Raw genomic sequence first — 24,072 nt, 5'->3', positions numbered from 1 at the left:
GACTTAACATCTGTGGTCAACAGTCCCCTAGAACTTAGACCTACTTAAACCGAACCAATCTAAGGACATCACACATATCCATGCCCGAGGCAGGATTCGAACCTGCGACCGTAGCGGTCACGCGGTTCCAGACTGAAGCGCCTAGAACAGCACGGCCACACCGGCAGGCGTTGGTAGGGTATTGGAAAAATATGTTGTACTAAGGACATTGCTTACAAAATATTCATGCGATACACGATATAACACTATTCATGTTTGCTATCCGCAGAATGTAGGCCTGCTTGAGATGACAGGCGCTTGGAGACAGTCGCAAACTATCTCTCGAAAACCTACTCACTAAAATTCCAAAACCACCTTTAAGTGAAAAATCTAGGAAATGTCTGCAGCCTACTGTGTATTGCTCCCTTAGGGACAGGATAGGATAGTGCGTCGGCTCTTGTTCTTTATGGCCTGAATGGCTGTGTGTAACTGCTGGATATCCTGTGAATGGGCTCCTGTGAATGGAGGTGTGCGTGAATGGACCTCGAGTAGAGTTGGTGAAGACAAGGACTCCAGTTCAGACAAAAGCGATCGACGCGACCCGCATTCCTAAGCCCTGATCTGGGCCGCCGATGCGGGAGATGAACCGCAGTAGCTAGGAAAACGAGACGGTAATTCGTGTGCGCAGGAGAACTACGAATGCGTGCAACGTAACTGGCGGGCAGTTGGTTGGTTAGTTGGTTCAAGGGGAGGGAGGAAGAAGGGGGGAATGGACCAAAGTGCGTGGTCATCGGTCCCTTGTTCCTATAAAACAAGTCCACAACGGGTACAATAAAACAAAAGATATGTACAGCACAATACCAAAAGGAACGAAAACCAAAAGAACAAAGAAAAGGAACCAAACACTAAAAGGAACAAAAGAGGACAAAGAAACAACAGAGAGACCCAAGAAACAATTAGAAAAGAGTAAAACAAGAAAGCGCATAACAGTGAGTGGCAGACCACGAAAATAAAAAGGAGAAGCCAGCCTCTCTGCAACACATTAAAACTTTAAAAGCACTAGGTTGGAGTACACAGAGGACTGAAGGACATGCGCTAAAACTCAGATCAAGTGATAAAACCCACCCTTACGAATTAAACGTAACACTGAAGCTACTGTTGAAGCATTGTCGCCCAACACCGAAGGTAGGGTGCTGAGAAAGTTAACAGTCCACCGCACAGCGGCTAAAAGTGGCAAGTCCAGCAAGAGGTGGAAGACCGTCATTTTGGAGCCACAGCGACACTGAGGTGGGTATTCACGACGGAGAAGGTAACCATGGGTGAGTCACGTATGGCCAATGCGGAGTCGACAAAGCACAACTGATTCCCAGCGAGAATCCTGCAGGGAAGGCTTCCACACATTCGCATTCTCCTTAATGACATGGAGTTTATGGTACGTATTGTTATGCCACTCCACCTCCCAAAGCCGAAAAACCTTGAGGCATAAGAGAGCATGCAGGACATTTCAGAGAAGCCCATCTCCAGAAGCGGTTTCCGCATAGTCTGTTTGGCCAGCCTGTCTGCAAGTTCAATGCCTGGGATGCCGACGTGTCCTGAGGTCCAGACAAACACAACGGAACGACTGGACAATTTCAGGGCATAGATGGACTCCTTAATGATCGCTACTAAAGGATTGCGAGGTTAGCTCTAGTTGATAGCTTGTAACCTGATCAGGAAGTCAGTCCAGACGAGAAATGACCGCCAGAGCATGAACGGATGTACTCAAGTGCACAAGATAGAGCCACCAGCTCTGCAGTGAATACACTGCAGCCATTGGGTGAGGAATGCTGTTCAGTATGACCGCCGTGAAGGCAACGCAACCATCATTCATCCAGCCATCGGTGTAAACCACTTCAGAGCCCCGAAACACCTCAAGAATCGAGAGGAACTGACAGCGGACAGCCTCATGGTTAACGGAGTCCTTAGGGCCATGTGAAAGGTCCAGGCGAGGCTTCGGCCTGTGGCTACACCATGGAGGTGTACGTGAATGGACCTCGAGGAGAGGTGGTAAACGTAAGGACTCCAATTCAGTCAGAAGCAATCATACGCGAACTGCAATCGTTAGCCCTGACCTGGGCCGCCTATGCAGGAGGTGAACTGCCGTGGTTGGGAATAGAAGACGGTAATTCGGATGCTCAGGAGAGCTACGAATGTGTGCAACGTAACTGGCGAGCAGTTGTGCACGTCTGATATTGAATGGAGGGACTCCAGCCTCCTCCAGGGTGCTGGTCACTGGACTCGTCCTAAAGGCCCCTGTCACTAGGCGAACACTTCAATGGTGCAATGGGGTCAGCAAACGCAAAACTCGACGCTCAGCAGCTCCAGATAAGAGCACCTCAGTGTCGCTGTGGCTCCCAAATGACTGACTTCCACCTCTTGCTGGACTTGCCACTTTTAGCCGGACCAGTACGAAATTCATATCATGTCTTCATACAGAGAGAGTGAGATAGACGGTCCTACAGCTGCTGCCAGACCGTTAATGGCCACTGAAAATAGAAAGACATTCAATACAGAGCCCTGTGGGACCCCATTCTCTTGGATATGGAGGGAACTATTGGAGGCACCAACGTAGACACCGAAAGTATAGATTGACAGGACGTTTTGGATAAAAGTTGGCCCACAGAGACGTCACTCACATAAAGTGGCGAAGATATGATGTCGCCAGGTTGTGTCATACTCTTTCTGTAAATCAAAAAAAGACGGCAACCAGGTGTTGGTGTCTGGAAAAGGCTGTTCAAATGGCAGACTCGTGGACCACAAGATTATCATTGGTAGAGCGACCCTTGCGGATACCACCCTGGTATGGAGCCAGAATGTCCCGTTACTCCAGAAATCAACATAACTGCCGACTTACAATTCGTCCTAACAGCTTACAAAGAACGTTGAAGCGGGTTTTTGCCGGGTTTGAGCACTGGAATGATGGTGCTCTCCCGCCGTTGCGATGGAAAGGCACCATCGCACCAGAACTGGCTGAAGATGACGAGGAATGTCGCTTGAAGTCAGACGAAAGTTGTTTAATCGTATGATGGTGGATCCGATCCAGCCCAAGAGCTGTGAAATGGCAACATGCAACGGCGCTGAGGAGCTCCCACTTTGTAAATGTGGCGTTATATGGTTCACTGTGGCGTGTAGTGAACGAGAGGTGCTTCCCTTCCATCCACCATTTGAGGACGCGAGAGGGTAGCGGGTAATTCTCCGACACAGAGGCTCGAGCATAGTGATCAACAAAGTGCTCGGCAATCGCTTCTGCGTCGGTAAATGACTCGCCATTTATGTTAACGTCATGAGCACCTGTTGGAGTCTGGTACCCAAAAACTCGATTGATCCTCGCCCAGACTTGGGAAGGGTACGTATGGCACCCAATGGTCAAGACTTACTTCTCATAATACCTCTGTGTCCGTCTTTTTATAAGCGGGCACAAAGCCGTTTAAAATCTGTTATGTGCTTCATGGAAGGGTGCCCCTTATGTCGCTCTAGAGCCCACCTACAGTCTTTAAAGACCTCTCAATTTCGAGCGACCACCAGAGCACCATAAGGAACAAGGGATCGGAATTTCTGCAGCAGAAACGATAGTTCTTGTGACACACTCAACCATCTCATCCATGTTACCGTGTGGGAGAGATTCGATGGTGACAGCAGAGGTGAAAGCTTCCCAGTCTGCCTTGTTTAAAGCCCATCTGGGTAGGCCTCAGTGGGCATGACGCCGGTGCAGTGACAGGAAGATGGGGAAGTGGTCACTGCCATACAAGTCTTCATAGACTCTCCAGTGAACATATGGGAAAAGGGCTGGACAGCAAAGTTATAAAGTAAAGTTTCGTCATACCTACCTCGGCCAGTGAACACGGTGCCACCTCACAAGATGTTATGGACGTAAAAGTCGCCCAAAAGTGTGAAAGACTTAGGGAGTTGATGAATCAGTGCAGTCAATACTCTTGAGAGGTACTGCACCATCTGGAGGAAGGTACACATTTAAGACGTAGACGCAAACTCCACCTGACTATTATAGTCGCTACAGTTCCTGTAATATCCCTTATACCTGCAGAAGGTAGGGGTCCGCATTACGGGAACCAGGTTTACAGAAGGGCAAATGAGAAAGCAGGTGTAAAGCTTAACAGTTCCGGTAGCTCAGCCAGGGGGTGGAAAAAAAGGCTGCAATTCCACTGGAGGATAACGTGATAGTGAGGCTCGGAAGGCAAGCAACATTCAATGAGGTATTTTCCGCTTCAGGGTCACCTGCTGCCACCGATTGAGGATCTTTGCGATCAACATCCATTGTGTCTGAGGGTCCAGAGATGTAGTTCCTCAGAAGACGCCAGAATCTCCACCGCAATGTATTGGTTCTTGGGGGCTCTTATTTGGTTTCTCTCAGTGCTCCTTATGTTTTTTCTGCTGGGAGGGCTTCACCGATTCTGTTTCAGGGACTTAGGACTGTGAAGCCCTATGACGAGCTACCTGTGGGTGCTTCAGCTACTGGCGTGAGTCTGCTTTGCCACTGGTAGGATCCTGGGAAGGGAGAGACCCAAGGGAGCACTTCCTAGCGAGAGGAACCGAAGGAGCTGCGGCATAGGATGATGTCATGTGCACTGGATGGAGCCTTTCAAATTTCCTCTTAGCCTCAGGGTAGGTCAGTCGGTCCGGGATCTTGTGTTCCATGATTTTCCTTTATTTCTATAAAATCCTCCAGTCTGACAAGTAAGGGGAATCGTGCTCTCTACAGTTTACAGAAATGGGGGCGGGGCACATAGAGTATTTTGATGTGATGGACGTCACAATCTCGGCAGGTGATACTGGACGTACAGCAGCAAGACATACGCCCGAACTCCCAGCGCTTAAGCACCACACTGGGGCTGGGGTATATGGCTTGATAACACAGAGGTACACCATCATCTTGACGTTCTCAGGTAATGTGTCACCCTCGAAGGCCAAGATTAGGCTCATCCAATAATTGCGCCCGGCCGGCGCTCCAGCGCCCCGCGGGCTCAAGGCAGTGTAGTTCAGCGCCCCGTCCGCGACCGTGTGTCGCTAGTCTCGGCATAGGAGCTGCGGAGCGAGTGAGACCGCACAACACTGCGCTGTGCTGGACTGTCCCGCGGTCAGATCCAACGTAAACAAAGTAACAGAGGAAGCGCACCTCTGTAAAAGAGGTCTATGAGCAGTATAACAAGCAAACCATTTACTGTTTAGGTAACAACTAGTGTTCGTGTGGCAGAATTACTACGCAAATCCTTAGAAAACAATATTCAAAACAAGAATCGAAGATCATCTAAGTTGTTTTCTGACCCACAGGTTGTATTAGTACTGCACATGCACACTCGTCATTACGTACAATAGGGGTCTTCTGAAAAATATATTTAGTTTCTTAAATGAACTAGAGTAATAAAATTTCTATTTTAGAAATAATTTTATGTAAGGGATATAGTTTCATTCTTACTGTTAGCAGTTACAAGTAAATATTTTTTGTTGCACTTCGGGCTACACCTTTTTGTATTGCTTTTCAGAGTTTAGAAATCGGATTCTTAGTTTGCTGTTTTGTACGTAATAATTTTAACCGAACAAGTTTAAATACTTACAAAATATAATTAAGGTTATAAAGCTCTTTAATTCCTACAGTCAACATTGTTAAAGAAGACAATCACGTATGAAGCGACACCGCTCGGCCACTGCGACAAGATACGAATTCGCCCAGGGCGTTGGCCGCGGGCGATCGCGGGCGCTAGTTTGAACGAGCCTGGCCAAGATGAAAGCTCCGGTTGCAACCTGATTATCCCGCAGACCCCAGTGAATGTGTCAGAGGAAGTGAACACCTCGCTGCTCTAAACAGGCGCGCTGCTCGTCGTCATACTGCAAAAGAAGGTCCCTGCACCATATTTAAGCTCTTATGGGGCGTGACGGTAACAGGGACATCCCCCAGCTTGTCACAGGCGAGTAACGCCCGTGACTGGGCACAGGATGCTGTTTTTATTAAGGCCGAACATGATCACATTTCGACAATTCCTCCACCTCCACAAGTTTGTCCTCTAAATCCTCGACAAAACACTGAGGCTTCATCGACATAAACGATTCTCTGTCAGCTCTCTTACTTACGAGATACCGGGGCGAATAAGATTCGCTGCCATCCTTAGCCTGGCATTCCTCCCATGGGCCGGCCGCGGTGGTCTCGCGGTTCTAGGCGCGCAGCCCGGAACCGTGCGACAGCTACGGTCGCAGGTTCGAATCCTGCCTCGGGCATGGATGTGTTTGATGTCCTTAGTTTAGTTACTTTTAGGTAGTTATAAGTTCTAGGGGACTGAGGACCACAGCAGTTGAGTCCCATAGTGCTCAGAGCCATTTGATTTTTTTCCTCCCATGGTGTGGCCAGGGGGCGGGGGGGGGGGGGCGATTTGAGGTCATATTTCTGTTCATTAATTTCAACCCTCGAATGCTTAGATACTGTTGATGTTTGACCACCAGCAAGTGATGACGTAGTATGCTTCATTGCGTTTCATCTGCCCTGTTGCCACCCACTCCGAGCAGGGGACCTCCCCACGGGCGCTACCCAGCCACTGCAAAGGCCACCTGGCAGGATGGCCATTTCCACGGATCCCAATGCCCCAGGGTGATGATCATCTACTCATTGGCATACTTGGGGAGTAGAGCGATCCATGTGTAGTCAGTGGGCTGCAACCAGCAGAGTACATTGCAGCCCCACCACAATGCTATCGTTCTGGACATCAGGTGCAAACAAGGAAACAAGTCCGTTATCGTCGTCAGCGCAGAAAAGGCTATTGCACAGTGAATGGAGGAAAACGCACCAAAGACGGTGACCTCGCCCAAGAGATGGAGAATGAGCGGAAGTGCAGATGCACGTCGACGAAGAATGCGAGATGCCTCAGCGCATGATGGACACGATGCACCATGTAAGGCGCCCTTCCCCAATTGCCACGCTCTTCGGGAAAATTTAGAAGAATGGCGGTCAAACCCGACAGGGGACCATCACATAAAGGCCGAAACGTGTTAGTCTTCTTTTAGTTGCCTCTTACGACAGGTAGGAATACCTCGTGTCTGTTTTAACCCCCAAACCCACAGGGGGTTCTTACAGGCTGTGTGCTGTGCTATTTTATTATTCATTTCGAGATTCAAATCTGTCGTCAAACTGAGGAGACTTGATCTCACAATTTGCAGCACTTTCCTATACTGGTGGAAATTGTGAAGGAACAAATTCCACACATTGCTAAGATAAAATAATTTCGTATTTTGTACATGTAATGAGACAAAAATATTTCACAAAGGACAGGCAGTTGCATTCGTACTCTCTTCCTTCTCTTGATTTTGAAATGTTTTTATTGTTGCTAAAAACATTTCATTTGTAGCTTTAAGATTGCTCATTTCATTCAAAAGCCTACAAAATTTTCCCCTTGACTTAAATAATAGCCCAAAAGAAAGAAGTGACGGGCTAGATGAATATGAAAGGCATGACCGATCCACACTGTACAGATATCAGTCAAGCTGGTGTGGAGGAGCCCCCTTCAAGCTGTGCAATCGCCGCACTTTACTGCCGTGTGGGTTGCCTACCGGACACGGTAGCAGGTGCGCGACGTCATTCCCGTTGAGATCGTGTCGTTCAAAATAACGGCTCCCGCACCTTATCTAAGTAATTCTCTGCCACACTTCGATTACGTGGTATATGTAATTTTTTTAATGTTATAATATGCCGAATGCGTATGTAAAATTAGTTTGCTCTGCGATTGCAGAATAGCTATCTAGGAGAAAATGTCAACTCTACATAATGATGATAATATCGTAATATGCTGCATAATATTGCACACGAGTTCAAGAATATATTCTGTTGAGCGAGGAATTAAATATTCACCTGAAAACAAAAGTGATGTAAAAATTGTTAACAATGTTAAGAGGAAATTATACCATTCAATATTAAGCAGAATTAGTTGTTTCAAGGAGATGAAATTAATAGCACTGTAAGTATTAACATTGATAGTTAAAGAATCATTTTGGTGAGATATGTAAGGATGCCACGCAGGGACAAGATGACAAAATAAATTCTTCAAGAACACGAGTAGTTTCTGATCTGTGTAATAACCATCAATCTATCCTTCAAGAGTCATGTCATATGAACTCTTCATAAATCCTGATTATAAGTACGACCGAAGACAATATACACAAAGATGAGTGAGACATTTCTGTGCTAATATGTCTTCTTTGAAACATTTCACAAATTATCCTGATTTTAGTACGCGGTTTTGGACTCCAATTTCTTTGGAAAATTTTAACCCACTCAAATACGATTTCCCTACTGAAATTAAGAATATTATGAGAGGAGACAGATCTGTTAGTAAGTTGTTAATAATCTGGAAAATGGTGCGGCAATGGAGAAATAACCTGGCTTCCCTTTGATCAGTTTACTATTTTTTTCTGTTTATCGATCTCGGTAACAGAATGGCCATTGGGAACAGATTCAGCTTCTTCTGCAAAACAGGAAACACAAGCTGTTAAAGAACGATTTATCAACAACATTACACTTTGTAGATGGTTGGTCGATTGGTTATTTGGTTTGTTCATTAAAAGGGCTTAATTGCAGGTTTATCAGTCATTTTTCCCACAGTCACGCAGGTCTCTGATTAAAACCATACCCCAAAAGACTCCTATTACCCGATATCCGGGGAAGGAACAAAATGCGTGAAACTAAATGTGTAACCATATCGAAAGAGAAAGTGAAAGCATCAAGCCAAAAGTGAAAACACTAAGTAAAAGGGAAAAGCGGTAGAAGGTATTGAAACTATATAGCAGATGGCCTGCACTGGCTGATTGCAAGGATAAAAAATGATGAGCCAGCCACTCTACAACACACTAAAATCTCCAGCCTAAAAACCCAAAGCAAGAGAAATACAGATCGTGAAAAGAGAACACTAAGTCGAATAGACAGTACCAGATGGAGCGAGGAAGAGTTAAAATGTAGGGAGGATTAGAGCCTGAAGGATGAGACTTAAGTCCTACCTTTAAATAGGGTGATAAAAACCTCTTCACAGATAAAACTTGAATCGGGGTTAGCCCTTGAGGCATTGTCACGCAGAATTGAAGGTAGCGCGTCAGTGAAATTAAAAGTCCGTCTCAAGGTGGCTAAACTTGGACAGTCAAACAAAATGTGGACCACTATCAAACGTGAAGGACGATGGAGTCATTTCGAGGTCCTTCCCATATTCGGCGTATCCTTTATGGTATGTAACTCATTAGGCAAAGTCAGGAATCACCATTCTGTATTCCAGAACCCAAAAGCTTTGCGACATAAAACAGACACAACGTCAGATTCCAGAATGCCGACCTCCAGACTCGGTTTATGAGAAGCCTCTTTGGCTAGCCTGTCAGCAAGTTCATTTCACTGCATTCCGACGTGTTCCAGAGTCCATACGAAGACTACTAACCGTACACGTTGTTCGAGAACATAAAATCACTCTTGGATGGCCGTTGCCAGAGGAAGGCAAGTATAGCACAGGTCGAGAGCGTGTAAGTTTCCCAAGGAGTCTCTACAAATGAGGAAGGACACTCTGGCGCAGGAACAGATATGCCCAAGGGCGCGAGAGATGGCTACCAACTCTGCAGTGAAAACGTTGCAGCAGTCTGTCAAGGAGAGGTGTTCAGTTTGTTCAGCGTGAGCATAAGCGAACCCAACGTGACCATCAACAAGCGAGCCACCTGTGTAAACTTCCTCTGATCCTAGAACACTTGAAAAATACAGAGAAATAGGCGGCGGAGGGACGCAGGATGAACTGAGTCTTTTGGGAGCATGAAGCCGTGTTCGAGGTATACGTCATGCAGGTGTACGTGAGTCAAGCTGAAGGAGAGGTGGTACAGGGAAAGGGACCAAACGTAAACTGCAGTTGTAATCCCCAATCTGGGCCGCCGTTGCGGGAAATGGGCTGTCGTGTTAGGTTTGTTAGGTTAGTGGTGTTTAACGTCACGTCGACAACGAGGTCATTAGAGACGGAGCGCAAGCTCGGGTTAAGGAAGGATGGGGAAGGAAATCGGCCGTGCCCTTTCAAAGGAACCATCCCGGCATTTGCCTGAAACGATTTAGGGAAATCACGGAAAACCTAAATCAGGATGGCTGGAGACGGGATGGAACCGTCGTCCTCCCGAATGCGAGTCCAGTGTTGTCGTGTTAGGGAAAAGGAGACCATTGTTCTGATGTCTAGGAAAGCTGCAAATGTGTTCGGTATAACTGGCAAGCAGTTGTTGTCCCATGAACCCCACTGAAGGAATACCAGGTTCGACGAGTAGGCGGTTCACAGCGCTTGTTTGGAAAGCCCCCGTCCCAAGTCGAACTCCACAGTGGTGCATAGGATGCAGCATATGTAACACTGAGGGCAATGATGAACCCTATGCCAGGCTCCCATAGCCACGATGGGACTGTACAACGGCTTTGAACAGCTGCATCAGTGTAGAGTAAAAGGAAATCCAGAAATCATCAGCATATACTAAGGGTGATACTGGGGATCCCACAGCTGCTGCGAGACCATTAATGACGCTCAGCGTTGAAATGAAGCCTTTTCCTTATGGGCAGCCGAGGGGAAACGTTTCAGAAGTACCGCCGCTCACGATCGATACGAAAAGCTCCCAGGAGGGGGTATATAAATGACGTCAATGAAACCATCCCCTCTCTTGGGCCGTTGATACATATTTCGTTCTCAAAATCGACAGTTCGCAGTGCAATGACCAACAGGACAACGTTCGCCCGTGTGACCCCTCCCCTCTCTCCCCGGTGGATCAGCCCTGCTCTAAGGACATCGTGAAGACTGCAAACATCTAGTTAACATTACAGCAACATTAAGTTTAAAGGAACAAATATATCTATATACTTAATTACACATCTGATGTTGGCAGTAGCTAAAACTATATTATAAATAAAGACATGTATTAAAATCGAGGCGTTTTTATTTACAGTACACACAGGTGACAAAAACCGGATATCTCTCAATATCATGTCGGAACTCATTTTGCCCTGAGTAGTGCAGCAACGCGACTTGCATCGAAACAACACATCCCCAGCAGATATATTGAGCCTTGCTGCATGTATAGCCCTCTATAATTGGGAAAGTGTTGCCGTTGGAGGACGTTGAGCACGAACTGACTATCGATTATGTCCCATAAATGTTCAATGGGATTCATGATTGACGATCTAGGTGGCCAAATCATTCGTTCGCTTTGTCGAGAATGTCACCTTAAAAATTCCATCGTTGTTTGGCAACATGAAGTTTGTGAATCGCTCCAAATCGAAGTAGCCGAACATCCAACAACCCAGTCCATTCTATGTAAACAAATTCCTCACCATTATGGAGCTAGCACATGCTTGCACATCGCCCTGTTGACAACTTAGGTCCACGGCTTCGAGGTGTCTGCGTCACGCTAGAACCCTACCATCAGCTCTTACCAACTCAAATCGGGATTCACATGGCCAGGTCACGGTTTTATAGTCGTCTAGGGTCAAACTGATATGATCATAAGCCCAGGTGAGGCGCTGCAAGTGATATCGTGCTGTTAGGAAAGGGATTCGCGTCGGTCGACGCCTGTCATAGCCCACTAGCACTAAATATCTTCGCAATATCCTAAGGGATACGTCAGTCGTACGTACTATATTGAATTTTGCTAGCAGCATTGCTTGTCTGTTAGCACTGGCAATTCTTCGGAGACGACGCTGCTCGTTAAGTGAAGGTCATTCGCCACTGCGTTGTCCGTGGTGGGCGGTAACGCCTAAAATTTGGTATTCTCGTCACCCTTTGTAACTGTGGATATCAGAATATTGAAGTTCTCAACTTTTTCCTAAATGGAATGTGCCTTGCGTCTAGCTGCCATTCTGCGTTCTAGTCTTGCAGCCATAAACATTTCGGAAACTATTTCACATGAATCAACTCATTACAAATGACAGCTCCATCAAAACACTGCCCTTTTATACCATGTGTACGCGACACCACCGCTATGTGTATCTGTGCATAAATTTTGTCGCCTCAGTGTACATCAAGCGATCTAAACTTTTTTAACCACGATATATATACACTGATGGTCGATTCATAGAGAAAATTTATTTTATTTGTTTACAGCATGCTTGTAGGCGGGCCCAGTTTCTGGGCACAGTTTCCTTTTATTGAAGAAAAAAATGTTCAGATGTCTGTGAAATCTTATGGGACTTAACTCGTTTCGTCCAGCATCTCCCTATCTGTATCAGTGCGTTGTTTTGACGTAGTGTGCAGCAGTCGCTGAGCTATGGGACGGTTTCCAGCCGTCAACTTGATGTTATAGCGTGTGTTTGTCCAGCTGGCTGAGCTGATGCCCACCGCTATGCCCGCAGGTGCGGAAGGTGTTCAACTGTGGCGCGTTCGTGGCGCAGACCGTGTTCATGCTGGCCGCCACCAACGTCCTCACCCCGGTGGGGTCCACCGTCTTCCTCACGCTCGCCGTCGGGCTCGGCGCATTCGCGTGGTCCGGCTTCAGGTAGGTCTCTCTCTCTCTCTCTCTCTCTCTCTCTCTCTCTCTCTCTCTCTCTCTCTCTCTCTCACTCACTCTGTCACATATACACACAAACACACACATACACACACACACAGAAAGCAGTCACGGCTAGTATTACACTTGAAGTAGTTGACAGACGGGAATTCATTAGGAATCAAGATTAAACTTATTTGTGACTTTCTTCTACGAATTGCTGGAGTACTTGTTTGATTTCCTAATTTTCCAAATAGGTAAGAATTTTTTAATAAGTCCTAGAAAATTGTTTACTTGTAACATTGTCCTTACTATTGTGGCTTAGCTCTGTCTTCACCAAAAAGCAGCAGGGAAGTTTTGAGACAAAATGCGTCATTTTTACCATCTTACATCTGAGACTGGTACACTGACGAGCCGAAACATTATGATCAACAGCGTGTTAGTCTATCTTTGGCACGCAATTCAACACCGATCCTGCGTACCATCGATCCTATAATTTGTGTACGAGTTGATAGCGCCCGATTGCGACGCAGATGGGTTTCATAGGAATTGCATCAGGCGAATTTGGTCACCAAGACACCACTGTGATTCCACTGTCCTGATTTTCAAACTACTCTAGGACGATTCTGGCTTGAAAACATGGACAATTACACGGCTGAAAGGTGAAATCGTCGTCGGGGAAAGCATCAAGCACGAAGAGAAGCTGATGGTTCGCAGCTGTCAGCATGTCTTCCATTAGTACCACACGGCTCATGAAAGCACAGAATGTTTTCCATGGCATATTACAGTTCCCAGAAGCCAGTGCTCACAACACGCTGGACATTTCGAACCGTCGTTCACCTCGATGACGTCATTTAGGGAGACGACCATCAAAACAGATTAGCAGGAAGCATCATTCCTCCGAGGAGGCAATACTTTTAAAAAGATCCACGATAGAATCCTCGCAGTACTATGCCCACTGCAGTTGTAATTGTCGAAATCGATGTGCCGGCCAGTGTGGTCTTCAGTCTGCAAAAGTGCGAACGCTACGGTCTCAGGTTCGAATCCTGCTTCGAGCATGGATGTGTGTGACGTCCTTAAGTTAGCTGCGTTTAAGTACTGTAGTTCTAAGTTTTAGGGGACTGATGACTTCAGAGCCATTTGAAATCGATGTGTCAACATGGCAGGAGTCCGCTTCTGAGTTTCATTTTCAGCATCATGTACATACCTCAGCATTGTGCTCTTCCGGCAGCGATGCCACAGATCTCCATCTATCCTACACTACTGGTCATTAAAATTGCTACACCAAGAAGAAATGCAGATGATAAGCGGGCATTTATTGGACAAATATATTATACTAGAAGTGACATGTGATTACATTTTCACGCAATATGCGTGCATCGATCCTGAGAAATCAGTACCCAGAACAATCACCTCTGGCCGTAATAACGGCCTTGATACGCCTGGGCATTGAGTCAAACAGAGCTTGGATGGCGTGTACAGGTACAGCTACCCATGCAGCTTCAACATGATACCATAGTTCATCAAGAGTAGTGACTGGCGTATTGTGACGAGCCAGTTGCTCGGCCACCATTGACCAGACGTTTTCAATTGGTGAGAGATCTGGAGAATGTCCTGGCCAGGGCAGCAGTCGAACATTTTCTGTATCCAGAAAGGCCTGTAGAAGACCTGCAACATGCGGTCGTCCACTGTCCTGCGGAAATGTAGGATTTCGCAGAGATCGAATGAAGGGTAGAGCCACATCTGAAATGTAACGTCCACTGTTCAAAGTGCCGTCAATGCCAACAAGAGGTGACCGAGACGTGTAACCAATGGCACCCCGCACCATCACGCCGGGTGATACGCCAGTATGGCGATGACGAATACACGCTTCCAATGTGCTTTCACCGCGATGTCGCCAAACACAGATGCGACCATCATGATGCTGTAAACAGAACCTGTATACATCCGAAAGAATGACGTATTTCCATTCGTGCACCCAGGTTCCTCGTTGAGTACCCCATCGCAGGCGCTCCTGTCTGTGATGCAGCGTCAAGGATAACCGCAGCCATGGTCTCCGAGCTGATAGTCCATGCTGCTGCAAACGTCGTCGAACTGTTCGTGCAGATGGTTGTTGTCTTGCAAACGTCCCCATCTGTTGACAGGGATCGACACGTGGCTGCACGATCCGTTACAGCCATGCGGATAAGATGCGTGTCATCACGAATGCTAGTGATACGAGGCCGTTGGGATCCAGCACGGCGTTCTGTATTACCCACCTGAACCCAACGATTCCATATTCTGCTAACAGTCATTGGATCTCGACCAACGCGAGCAGCAATGTTGCGATAGGGTAAACCGCAATCGCGATAGGCTACAATACGACCTTTATCAAAGTCGGAAACTTGATGGTACGCATTTCTCCTCCTTACATGAGGCATCACAACAACGTTTCCCAGGCAACGCCGGTCAATGTGTATGAGAAATCAGTTGGACACTTTTCTCATGTCAGCACGTTGTAGGTGTCGCGTCAGTACAGACGCATCTTCCAGTTTATAATTGTGATATTTCCATAATGTAGATGGACAATTCCGAAGTCCCAGCTTTTGGGAAGTTACCCACGTCAAAAATCAAATCACAATGATGAGTTGTCACAATAAAATTGAGTACACCCAAAAGGCGCTTGTAAAAATGTACAAAGCATGAGTGCTGAATGAGCCACGCTGGATAACACCACTTACAATGTGTTACAACGTACGGTAAATATGTGCGTGCATGTGCCTGTGTGTATGTGTGCGTGTGTGTTTGGATCTTACAAGAGCTCATCGGTGAGGTCATCAGCGCCCTTACATACATAAGTGGAGATAAACTCTAAAACAGATGCACACTCACGCACTCGAAGTGACAGCACAAACAGTCTATCTCACATTCTGTAAAACAACTTAGAAAGAAAGAAAGTACCTACACATCAAATTAAAACATAGAGAGAAAACACACAGGAGAGTTGAAAGAAAAGCACAGGGAAATGTCACAGGCTGACCAAGTACAAAAAGCTTGGGTGAGCCAGTCACCCTGTTTACACATTAAAACCATCTCCCTAAATTCTTGGGAAAAATGTTGGATAATTCACAAAACTTTAAAACTCGAATCACATTCGTATGAACGTTACTTAAAATACAGGGCAGATCCGTCGGGAAATTCGCCACGGCCTGCTGGTCTGAAAATAAAACATAGCCCTATAAAATGTGGGGCACAGTTATCTCTAAGCCATAAGCACCGCACATTGGAGAGACCTCTCGCTGGAGTAAGAAGCTATGCGTCATAGGGCAGTGGCGTATGCGAAGACGAGTAAGAAGGACCTCGTTCCGTCGACGTGGATGAAAGCAGGTACGCCGCGGCCGGGTTGTGGACTTTACTACCCGGAGCTTATTGTTGGTCTCTTCCAGCCACTCGTCTTCCCATCAGCGCATGACTTTGTACCCCAGCAGCGAGGCTGTAGCATGCAGGGCACTGGCGCACTGAAAAACTGAGGATCACAACATCCCTCCTTGGCTCCCTTTCGTTTCCCGCAATACCCATCTGCCCTGGTACCCAGCAGAATGACGCCTCCTTTCCCAGTCGTTGCAGTTGGAGAAGAACATCCTCGATAGTCTGGACTGCTTTGTTTGTTGGGTGCTAACGTCGGAGAGAGTGAAGGTCATTCTAAGAATCGGAAGAGAAAAGTAACACTGGAAGAACTTCTCATAGCATTAAAAAGAGAAGCAGGAGTGCAGTCTCTCCTGTACTGTACTAAATGTAAAATTAAGCTTGGCCTCTGAAGTAACCAGGGCTCCTGCTGGTTAAATTGGGGTAGTGCTTACTCCATACTGTGTGACTTCGGCACATGCTGCACGTGGATCCCAAACTGCATTGTGACTCATGGACAGTTAGAGAAAAGGCGTTCCAGAGGTGTAACAGTACGATATGTAGGTGAAGTTGGGAACATAACGATATGTTGGAGCTGCAGGGAACTAAAAGGATTGCTGCACCATGAGGAGCTGCATCCGTATGGTGAGTGGCGGGTCCCTGGCCTCAGCACAGAGGTTGGATATAAGATTGGTCCTATTACCATCTATGGCCAGCCGAATCCCCTCATAGAAGACAGCAACAGTGGTCTAGGTCTAAAGTTTTGCTGATCCATACACCATGCGTCCATAGTCCAGCCACGAACGCACGAAAGCCCGATAAAACTGGAGCAGACACACCCTATCCACCTCCCAAGACCTGTATCTAAGGCACTTGATAATGTTCAGCATCTTGAGGGTTCTGGCTTTCAGGTATCTCAGGTGTCAAAAATGAGGACCAGTATCTTGAGGATTCTGGCTTTCAGGTCTCTCAGGTGTCAAAAATGAGGACCAGTAACCAAACTGAGTCTCTGAAATGTAGGATGGTGTCCCTAATATGCAAGTCAGGTAAGTTAAAAATGCGATGAGAATGATTAAAATGAACGCACACATACACACACACACACACACACACACACATATCCGGAAGAAACTGAAATCCTATCCTTGCAGTTTGGAGATAGGCCTGTTTCAGCACTGCTGCTATTGGTAAACGAATGGGTTTACCAGAAATTCTACAGATGACTTCCCGTACTTTTGTAGAAGAAGAGGAATTTTTTATGGAGTCTAGGAACGCTTGCCATGACCTTTTCTTATTCTCCTTAATGACCAAATTGAGTCTTGGCCCTTGCAACACGAAAGGCCCTGACGATGTCCACTGTTGGTCAGCATTTAAAATCTCGAAGAGTCGCACGCCTGTCCCAGATTGCTGAACAGCCCTTATCTGTCCACCAAGGTATGGGTCACCTCCTAAGATGACCAGAGAACTTTGGAATGGATAGGTCAGCATCACCACGGATCACCCATACCTGGACGCTGTCATGGTGTTCGAACACAGCCAACTGGCTGAAAACCGTCCAGTTAGTCCTGCTGACCATCCATTTTGGTGGGTTCTGTTGAAGCAGTCCTCTATACAGTAGGTTAAGACAGAGTGGAAAGTGGTCACTCGAATGAAGCCTATTTATTATTTCGCACTGAAGAAACTCTGCAAGGGCTGAGCAGAAAGATAGTTTGATGGCGGAGAATCACCAATAGGAGGACAGAAGTGAGTGTGAGTACCAGTGTTGAGGATGCACAGTTCTTTGAATGTCCTGAGGCCCTCCAAAACCTCAGAGGGAGGTAAATATAGTGAGAAAACTGTGATCCTCAAACACTTGTGAACAGCAACTGCTTGCAGGTCAGTAGCCAGTGGAGACCAGAGGAGGGTGTACGTTATTTGCAGACACAGCAACACCTGGCTTGGCTCATTCCCAAATCAGTTCATCCATGTGAGAGACTATAGCATTTTAAGAATGGGGCATCAGACACTCTACAATTCGTTTCCTGCATACAGTGGCACACAGAGCGTTCCTGTGCTAGGAGCTTCACTTCCTCCACATGTGTCCTGAACCCACTAACGTTTCATTTATCACAGGAGTTGCACTCTCTCCCTGTCTTTCTGCCTGGGAGTGGGGCTTACTTTATGAAGAGGCTAAGCTTTGGGGCAAGATGATTACCCCAATCTGACATCAAGTTACATTACAATTGTTGAAGTATCACGAGATACAGCAGAGAGGATGAGTTCGACATCATGGGACAGTTGACTCCCTGGCTCTGTTAGTGGTTGACGCATTGTCTTGGATTTTTTATCCTGAGTGAGCTTTGGGACCACAACCGTGACGGTCGTGGTAGCAGCACTGGATGGAGGACCAGGCTGTACCTTCGGAGAGGCAGGGAGCTTCACAACAGTTGCAACCACAGACTTGTCTGAAGTCTTGGTTGGAGGTAACTGCAGCAGAACAAGTGCACTGGCAGACGCAGGTGCTAGTGCTGACACTGGCTACCTCCGTTTGTGTGGCAGCATTTGTTTTAGAAACTGGCTGTTTAAGAACAAATGCAAAGGAGGTATCGATTGTCGGCGTCTCCATGGCCTTATACATCTTTTTTTCGTCTCCATATGAGATACATTTAGTTGTTTTTATTTCCTGTGCCGTTCTTTCTGGAAGAAAGACGCTCCAGTGGCTACTTCAGACATGGTGATCTCCAAAGCAGTTGACACACTTCACGGGAGATGAACAACCAACTCGTTCATGGGCGGCCTTCGCACTTTTGCCACAAGTGGCCTCTTCTTAGGGTGCCCAAAGTGCTGGCACTTAAAACAGCGCATTGAGTTCGAGAAATTAGGCCACATACAGAGGTGAAGGAAGCCAGCCTTAACATGCTCAAGAACTTTTGTGCCACTACATGTCACAATAAATGAGTCGGATTTGATAAAATAACCATCCACTCTCTTCACGATGTTTTGCACGTAGACTATGTCTTCTGGAGATCACTCACGCTGCATTTCTGCCTTGGGAATGTCGACTGTATCGGTGCATGTCACAACACCTTTGCCGTAATTTAAGGTGCTGTGCAGTAAAAAACGTCTATTGTGCACTCCCTCAGGCATTTAGGTTTTTGAAGATTAGTGGCTTCCTCTGAATTAGAAGTTTCCACTAGAAGTGTCCCACTGTGCAAATGATTCACTGATTTTATGGTGCCACGGACTCCCTCTAAATCCTTTTGTATATTCAAGGGGTAAAGCTTCTCAAAACTAATTCCGTTTCACTATTAAAAACAAGTTCTGAGGATCAGCATGCGTCTGTTGCTAGAGACTGTACTTTCAGAGTGAACTCCTGAGTCAGGACGACTGGGTAGACTAACCCTCTTGTGCTAGTATCTTCCAGCGGCCCACACTTCCCGCTGGGAGGAGGAAAAGACGATTTCGGAGGATCCAGTTCGGTCCCACGAGCAGCCAGCGAAATAACGGTCCACTCAGACAGAGCCCTGCATTCTTGAGTAACCCCTTACGACTGAAGTGTGGCAGGTTCCCCAGAGGTTGTCCGCTAACGACTGTTTACCCTGAACAGTCATGCATTTCATCAATGCGCATCTCTCCCTGAGATTGAAGGGTTTGTCCTATCCTCGAGATCCGGCCGGTCAAACCAAGTTCCCCGTTCCCTGTGACACACAACGTTCCACCACAGCGCTGCACGGTGGTCGTTGAAGCATGCTCAGCAGAAAAGGGCTCTGAGCACTATGGGACTTAACTGCTGTGGTCATCAGCCCCCTAGAACTTAGAACTACTTAAACCTAACTAACCTAAGGACATCACACACATCCATGCCCGAGGCAGGATTCGAACCTGCGACCGTAGCAGCCCCGCGGTTCCGGTCTGCGCGCCTAGAAGCATGCTCAGAGCTTACGGTGACAGAGGACTGCCGGCACTCCCCAGTCCCCAACTCAGGAGCCTCGCGACCACGACGCTGGGTCCCTGAGGGCGCCTGGTGGCACCCATTGTATAAAACAAATGAAATAAAGATTAAAATCCCGAGTAATGTGCGTACTTCCGCCGTATTTATAACCGGCCAATGTGGTGTGAGTTGCCTAACAATATTAGGTTGGTGCGTAAGTTCGTAGGGCTTTTCCGTGAGTTACATAACCACAACAGACACTTTAGTCATCAAAAACACATTCTCTTTCACTGTTTACAAGAGTCTGCCAATGCTGGTGTAACTTTTCGATTTCTAGACTGTAGATATCACGTGAGTTTGAGGCGAAGAACTCACTGAGCCATCGCTTGGGTTGTTTCGGGAAGGAGACCAGACAGCGAGGTCATCGGTCTCTTTTTGGATTAGAGAAGGACGGGGAAGGATGTCGGCCGTGCCCTTTGAAAGGAACCATTCTGGCATTTGCCTGGACCGATTTAGGGAAATCATGGAAAACCTAAATCAGGATGGCCGGACGCGGGATTGAACCGTCGTCCTCCCGAATGTGAGTCCAGTGTCTAACCACTGCGCCACCTCGTCATTGAGCTATGTTCTGAGCGTATTTTCATCCGGAAAGGAAGTTCATTGAAGATTTTTCGATAGACGGTAGAAAAGATGAAAATCTGTTGTCGGAAGATCAGGTGAAGAAGGTATGTGCAGAATGACTTCCCAATGCAATTCCTATGTAGCGGTTTTTTTTCAGTCTAGCACGCAGTCTCCCTGGTCGTTGTTGAAACGTCCCTCTCGAGAATGCCTGGAAAATAGCGATGAAGTTGTAATAAATTTACTGACAACGAAATACGTCTGCTTAGACTGTAAGAACAAAAGGCACAAAATACTGTGTCTGGCCAGGGAATGGTACACAGTCTTGACAGAGCTTCTCTCTAAAAGTTGCCTGACTATTTCTAGTACTTAGTAACACCTCTAGGAGCTTCATAGGAAAACAGGAAAATGCACGGTGGAAATGTCTCTGACCGCCTCCGCTGCTGTCACCACTCTATTGAACACAGACACAAGAATATGTGTTTCGATTCCTTGACTTGGAACTCCATTTTCTAGCGTCTACAGCCGCAAACACTATCTCTGAATGACAAAATGACAATATATAAACTCAATAGCAACAGAGAAGTAGAAATTAAAAAATACAATAAAAAACTCATAAAAAACGGAGAGTCAACATGCAAAGCAAAAACGATACGAACTTATGTATCAACCTAATAGTTTACATGCATAATACAGGAGTCTTAGTTTGGGGAGTAAATTTGTGAGAATGTACGTCTGGAGGTGGGCATTCTCAGGAAGTCGATCACAGACTTGGTGGAAACGAGAAAAGAAGGAAAACGAAACATTCGAGTGTGTTGCCATAGAAGGACGTTGAAAATGTGCACTGATAAGATACGTAATTTGTGTGCCGTTCTGAACAATGTCATAGTGGAGGCGGTTTGGTGTCAGTCACTGCGCTATTTTAACCACCTTCTGTTCACTGCCTAACAATACATTTTTTAAAATTTTTATTTCACACAATTTGAAAAAACAGTGACATTAATATAGAGACTTAGACGTCTTGAATAATACGTGACTTTAAATGGTATAATTGCTTACTAAGCTTTGGTAAAATAATATCTGTAGTGAAAATGACGTAATTGGTTTTTAAGCTTCGATAAGATTTAACCTGATAACACAAACATCATGCACACAACAATGTATCTAAATATACCGATAGTAATGTACTGATTATGTCTAGTGTAAAGCACATGTGATCCATGAAAAATGTAATATAAGACGTAAACAAATACACCTTTCTACACATAAATTAATCAAGTGACAGGCTCGATGATTTACTAAGCCCTCACACACCCTTTGTGGTAGGATCTCAAACCCAAGTCTTTGTCTTTCCTATTATCTTTTAATTGTCCTTCACATTCAAGAACCTTGTTATTTTTAAAAAAAATCCTAATTTATATGTGATAAAGAGATGATATGTCATAACCACTATGTACCGAAATTCTTACCTTCTATTGATAAACTGTTAATTTTAAGATTTTAATTTCTTAATTAATTGAAGTATTTTAGCCCTTACTACAAATGAGAAATATCAAGTAAGTTTCACATTCTGAACATATTCAGTTTCATACTGTGAAAATGCTACCTATATTAGTAACTAGGTGGCATGTCATTTGTAAATGACAGGCACATAACTAATAAAAAAAAAACACCCGTACATGTAGGCGCTGTGCTGTTGCAGCGTGAACCACCTGGACATCGCGCCGCAGCACGCCAGTGTCCTCATGGGCCTCTCCAACACGGTGGCCACGCTGCCCGGCATCGTGAGCCCTATCATCACGGGCTACATCGTCACCGACAAGGTACCGCACCTATACCAACGGCTCATATCAAACGTGTCTCACTTTGCTAACTCCACACATTTTTGCTTTAAATTTCTTACTACACCACTGTTCTTCGAATTAGCTTCCCTTAGGTATACACAGCGGAGACCAAAGTCATGAGATATCGATATGCGCATATACCGATGGCGGTAGTATCGCCTACACAAGGTTTCTTGGTTGGGGGGTAGGGGGGGGGGGGGGGGAAGAAAAATGGTTCAAATGGCTCTGAGCACTATGGGACTCAACTGCTGTGGTCATTAGTCCCCTAGAACTTAGAACTACTTAAACCTAACTAACCTAAGGACATCACACACATCCATGCCCGAGGCAGGATTCGAACCTGCGACCGTAGCAGTCGCACGGCTCCGGACTGCGCGCCTAGAACCGCGAGACCACCGCGGCGGGCGGGGGGGGGGGGGGGGGGGGAAGAGACCAAACTGCGAGGTCATCGATCCCTTGTTCCCGGTAAAATAATTACACAAGGGAAAGAAAGGAGACGTACAGAACAATAACAGGAGAAAAGAAGAACCTGAAGAAAGGTAGGACAGCCAACACTATTATGGATAAAACAGGAAAATAAAACCACAGAGAGAAGCAAGAAGCAGATAGAAGGGATGAAACCAAGAGAGCAGATGACCGTGGCTGGCTGACAACGAGAATAAAGGGAAAACCCAACACTTTGCGAAACATTAAAACATCCAGCCTGAAAGCATTAGAGTGGAGAACACAAAGGGACAAACGATATGCGATAAAACTTATATAGAATGATAAAATCCACTACCACGTGTAAAACGTAAAATTAAATTAGCCGATGAGGCGTTGTCAGCTAAAAGTAATCTCAACGAATCCGGAAACTGAAGAGTCAGTCGCAGGGCAGCCAAAGAAGGACAGCACGACAAGAAATGGGTCACCGTCAACCGGCCGCCGTACCGACACTGAGGCGGGTCTTCACGGCGCAGGAGGGGGCCGTGGGTCGCCCAAGTGTGGCCGGTGCGCAGCCAACAGAGAACCACAGAGTTCCTGCGAGACGCCTGCGTGGAGACCTTCCACATATACGCAGTCTCCTTGATCGCATGCAGTTTGTTGTGTGTACTGAGGTTTCGCGATTCCGTCTCCCAAAGACATAAAACCTTGTGACGTAGTACAGAACGCATGTCAGTTGCAGAGAAGCCGATCTCCACAAGCGGTTTCCACGTAGCCTGTTGTGGTTGGCAGGAGAGCCGACCGTTTGGTTAAAGGAGGCCGAAATGTACCCGTTTTAGCTCACGCAGGCTGGCGTGAGGTCTGGAACATAACAAGGGAATTAGAAGTGAGAAAAACGGACGTAGCTTGTGGAATACTTAACTTTATCCATTAATGACGAACGTCGCTCTTTATGGTACATGATTCACAATATCAATAGTACGGATACTGGCGCCTTGCTAGGTCGTAGCAAACAACGTAGCTGAAGGCTATGCAACTATCGTGTCGGCAAATGAGAGCGTAATTTGTCAGTGAACCATCGCTAGCAAAGTCGGCTGTACAACTGGGGCGAGTGCTAGGAAGTCTCTCTAGACCTGCCGTGTGGCGGCGCTCGGTCTGCAATCAATTGATAGTGGCGACACGCGGGTCCGACGTATACTACCGGACCGCGGCCGATTTAAAGGCTACCACCTAGCAAGTGTGGTGTCTGGCGGTGACACCACATAGCCTGTTTGGCCAGCCTGTCGGCAAGTTCGTTGCCTGGGATGCCGACGTGACCTGGGGTCCAGATCAACACCACGGAACGACTGGACCGTTCCAGAGGATCGATTGACTCCTGGATGGTCACTAGCAAAGGATGACGAG

At 46.5% G+C, this 24,072-nt stretch overlaps 1 protein-coding gene across 1 annotated transcript in view; it reads left to right on the top strand.

The window, feature by feature from the left end:
• Positions 1-24,072, top strand: part of LOC126284014 (vesicular glutamate transporter 2-like) — a 275,507-nt gene that overhangs the window by 238,272 nt on the left and 13,163 nt on the right. The window contains exons 9-10 of the mRNA XM_049982559.1: positions 12,356-12,498; positions 22,104-22,224. Of these exons, the coding sequence (XP_049838516.1) occupies positions 12,356-12,498; positions 22,104-22,224 (264 nt within the window). The remainder of the gene's footprint in view (positions 1-12,355; positions 12,499-22,103; positions 22,225-24,072) is intronic.

This window comes from Schistocerca gregaria, chromosome 8 (genome assembly GCF_023897955.1).
Source record: "Schistocerca gregaria isolate iqSchGreg1 chromosome 8, iqSchGreg1.2, whole genome shotgun sequence".
Taxonomy (NCBI): domain Eukaryota; kingdom Metazoa; phylum Arthropoda; class Insecta; order Orthoptera; family Acrididae; genus Schistocerca; species Schistocerca gregaria.
Note: the sequence above shows the minus strand (reverse complement) of the source record. Positions and strands in the feature narration are given on the sequence as shown.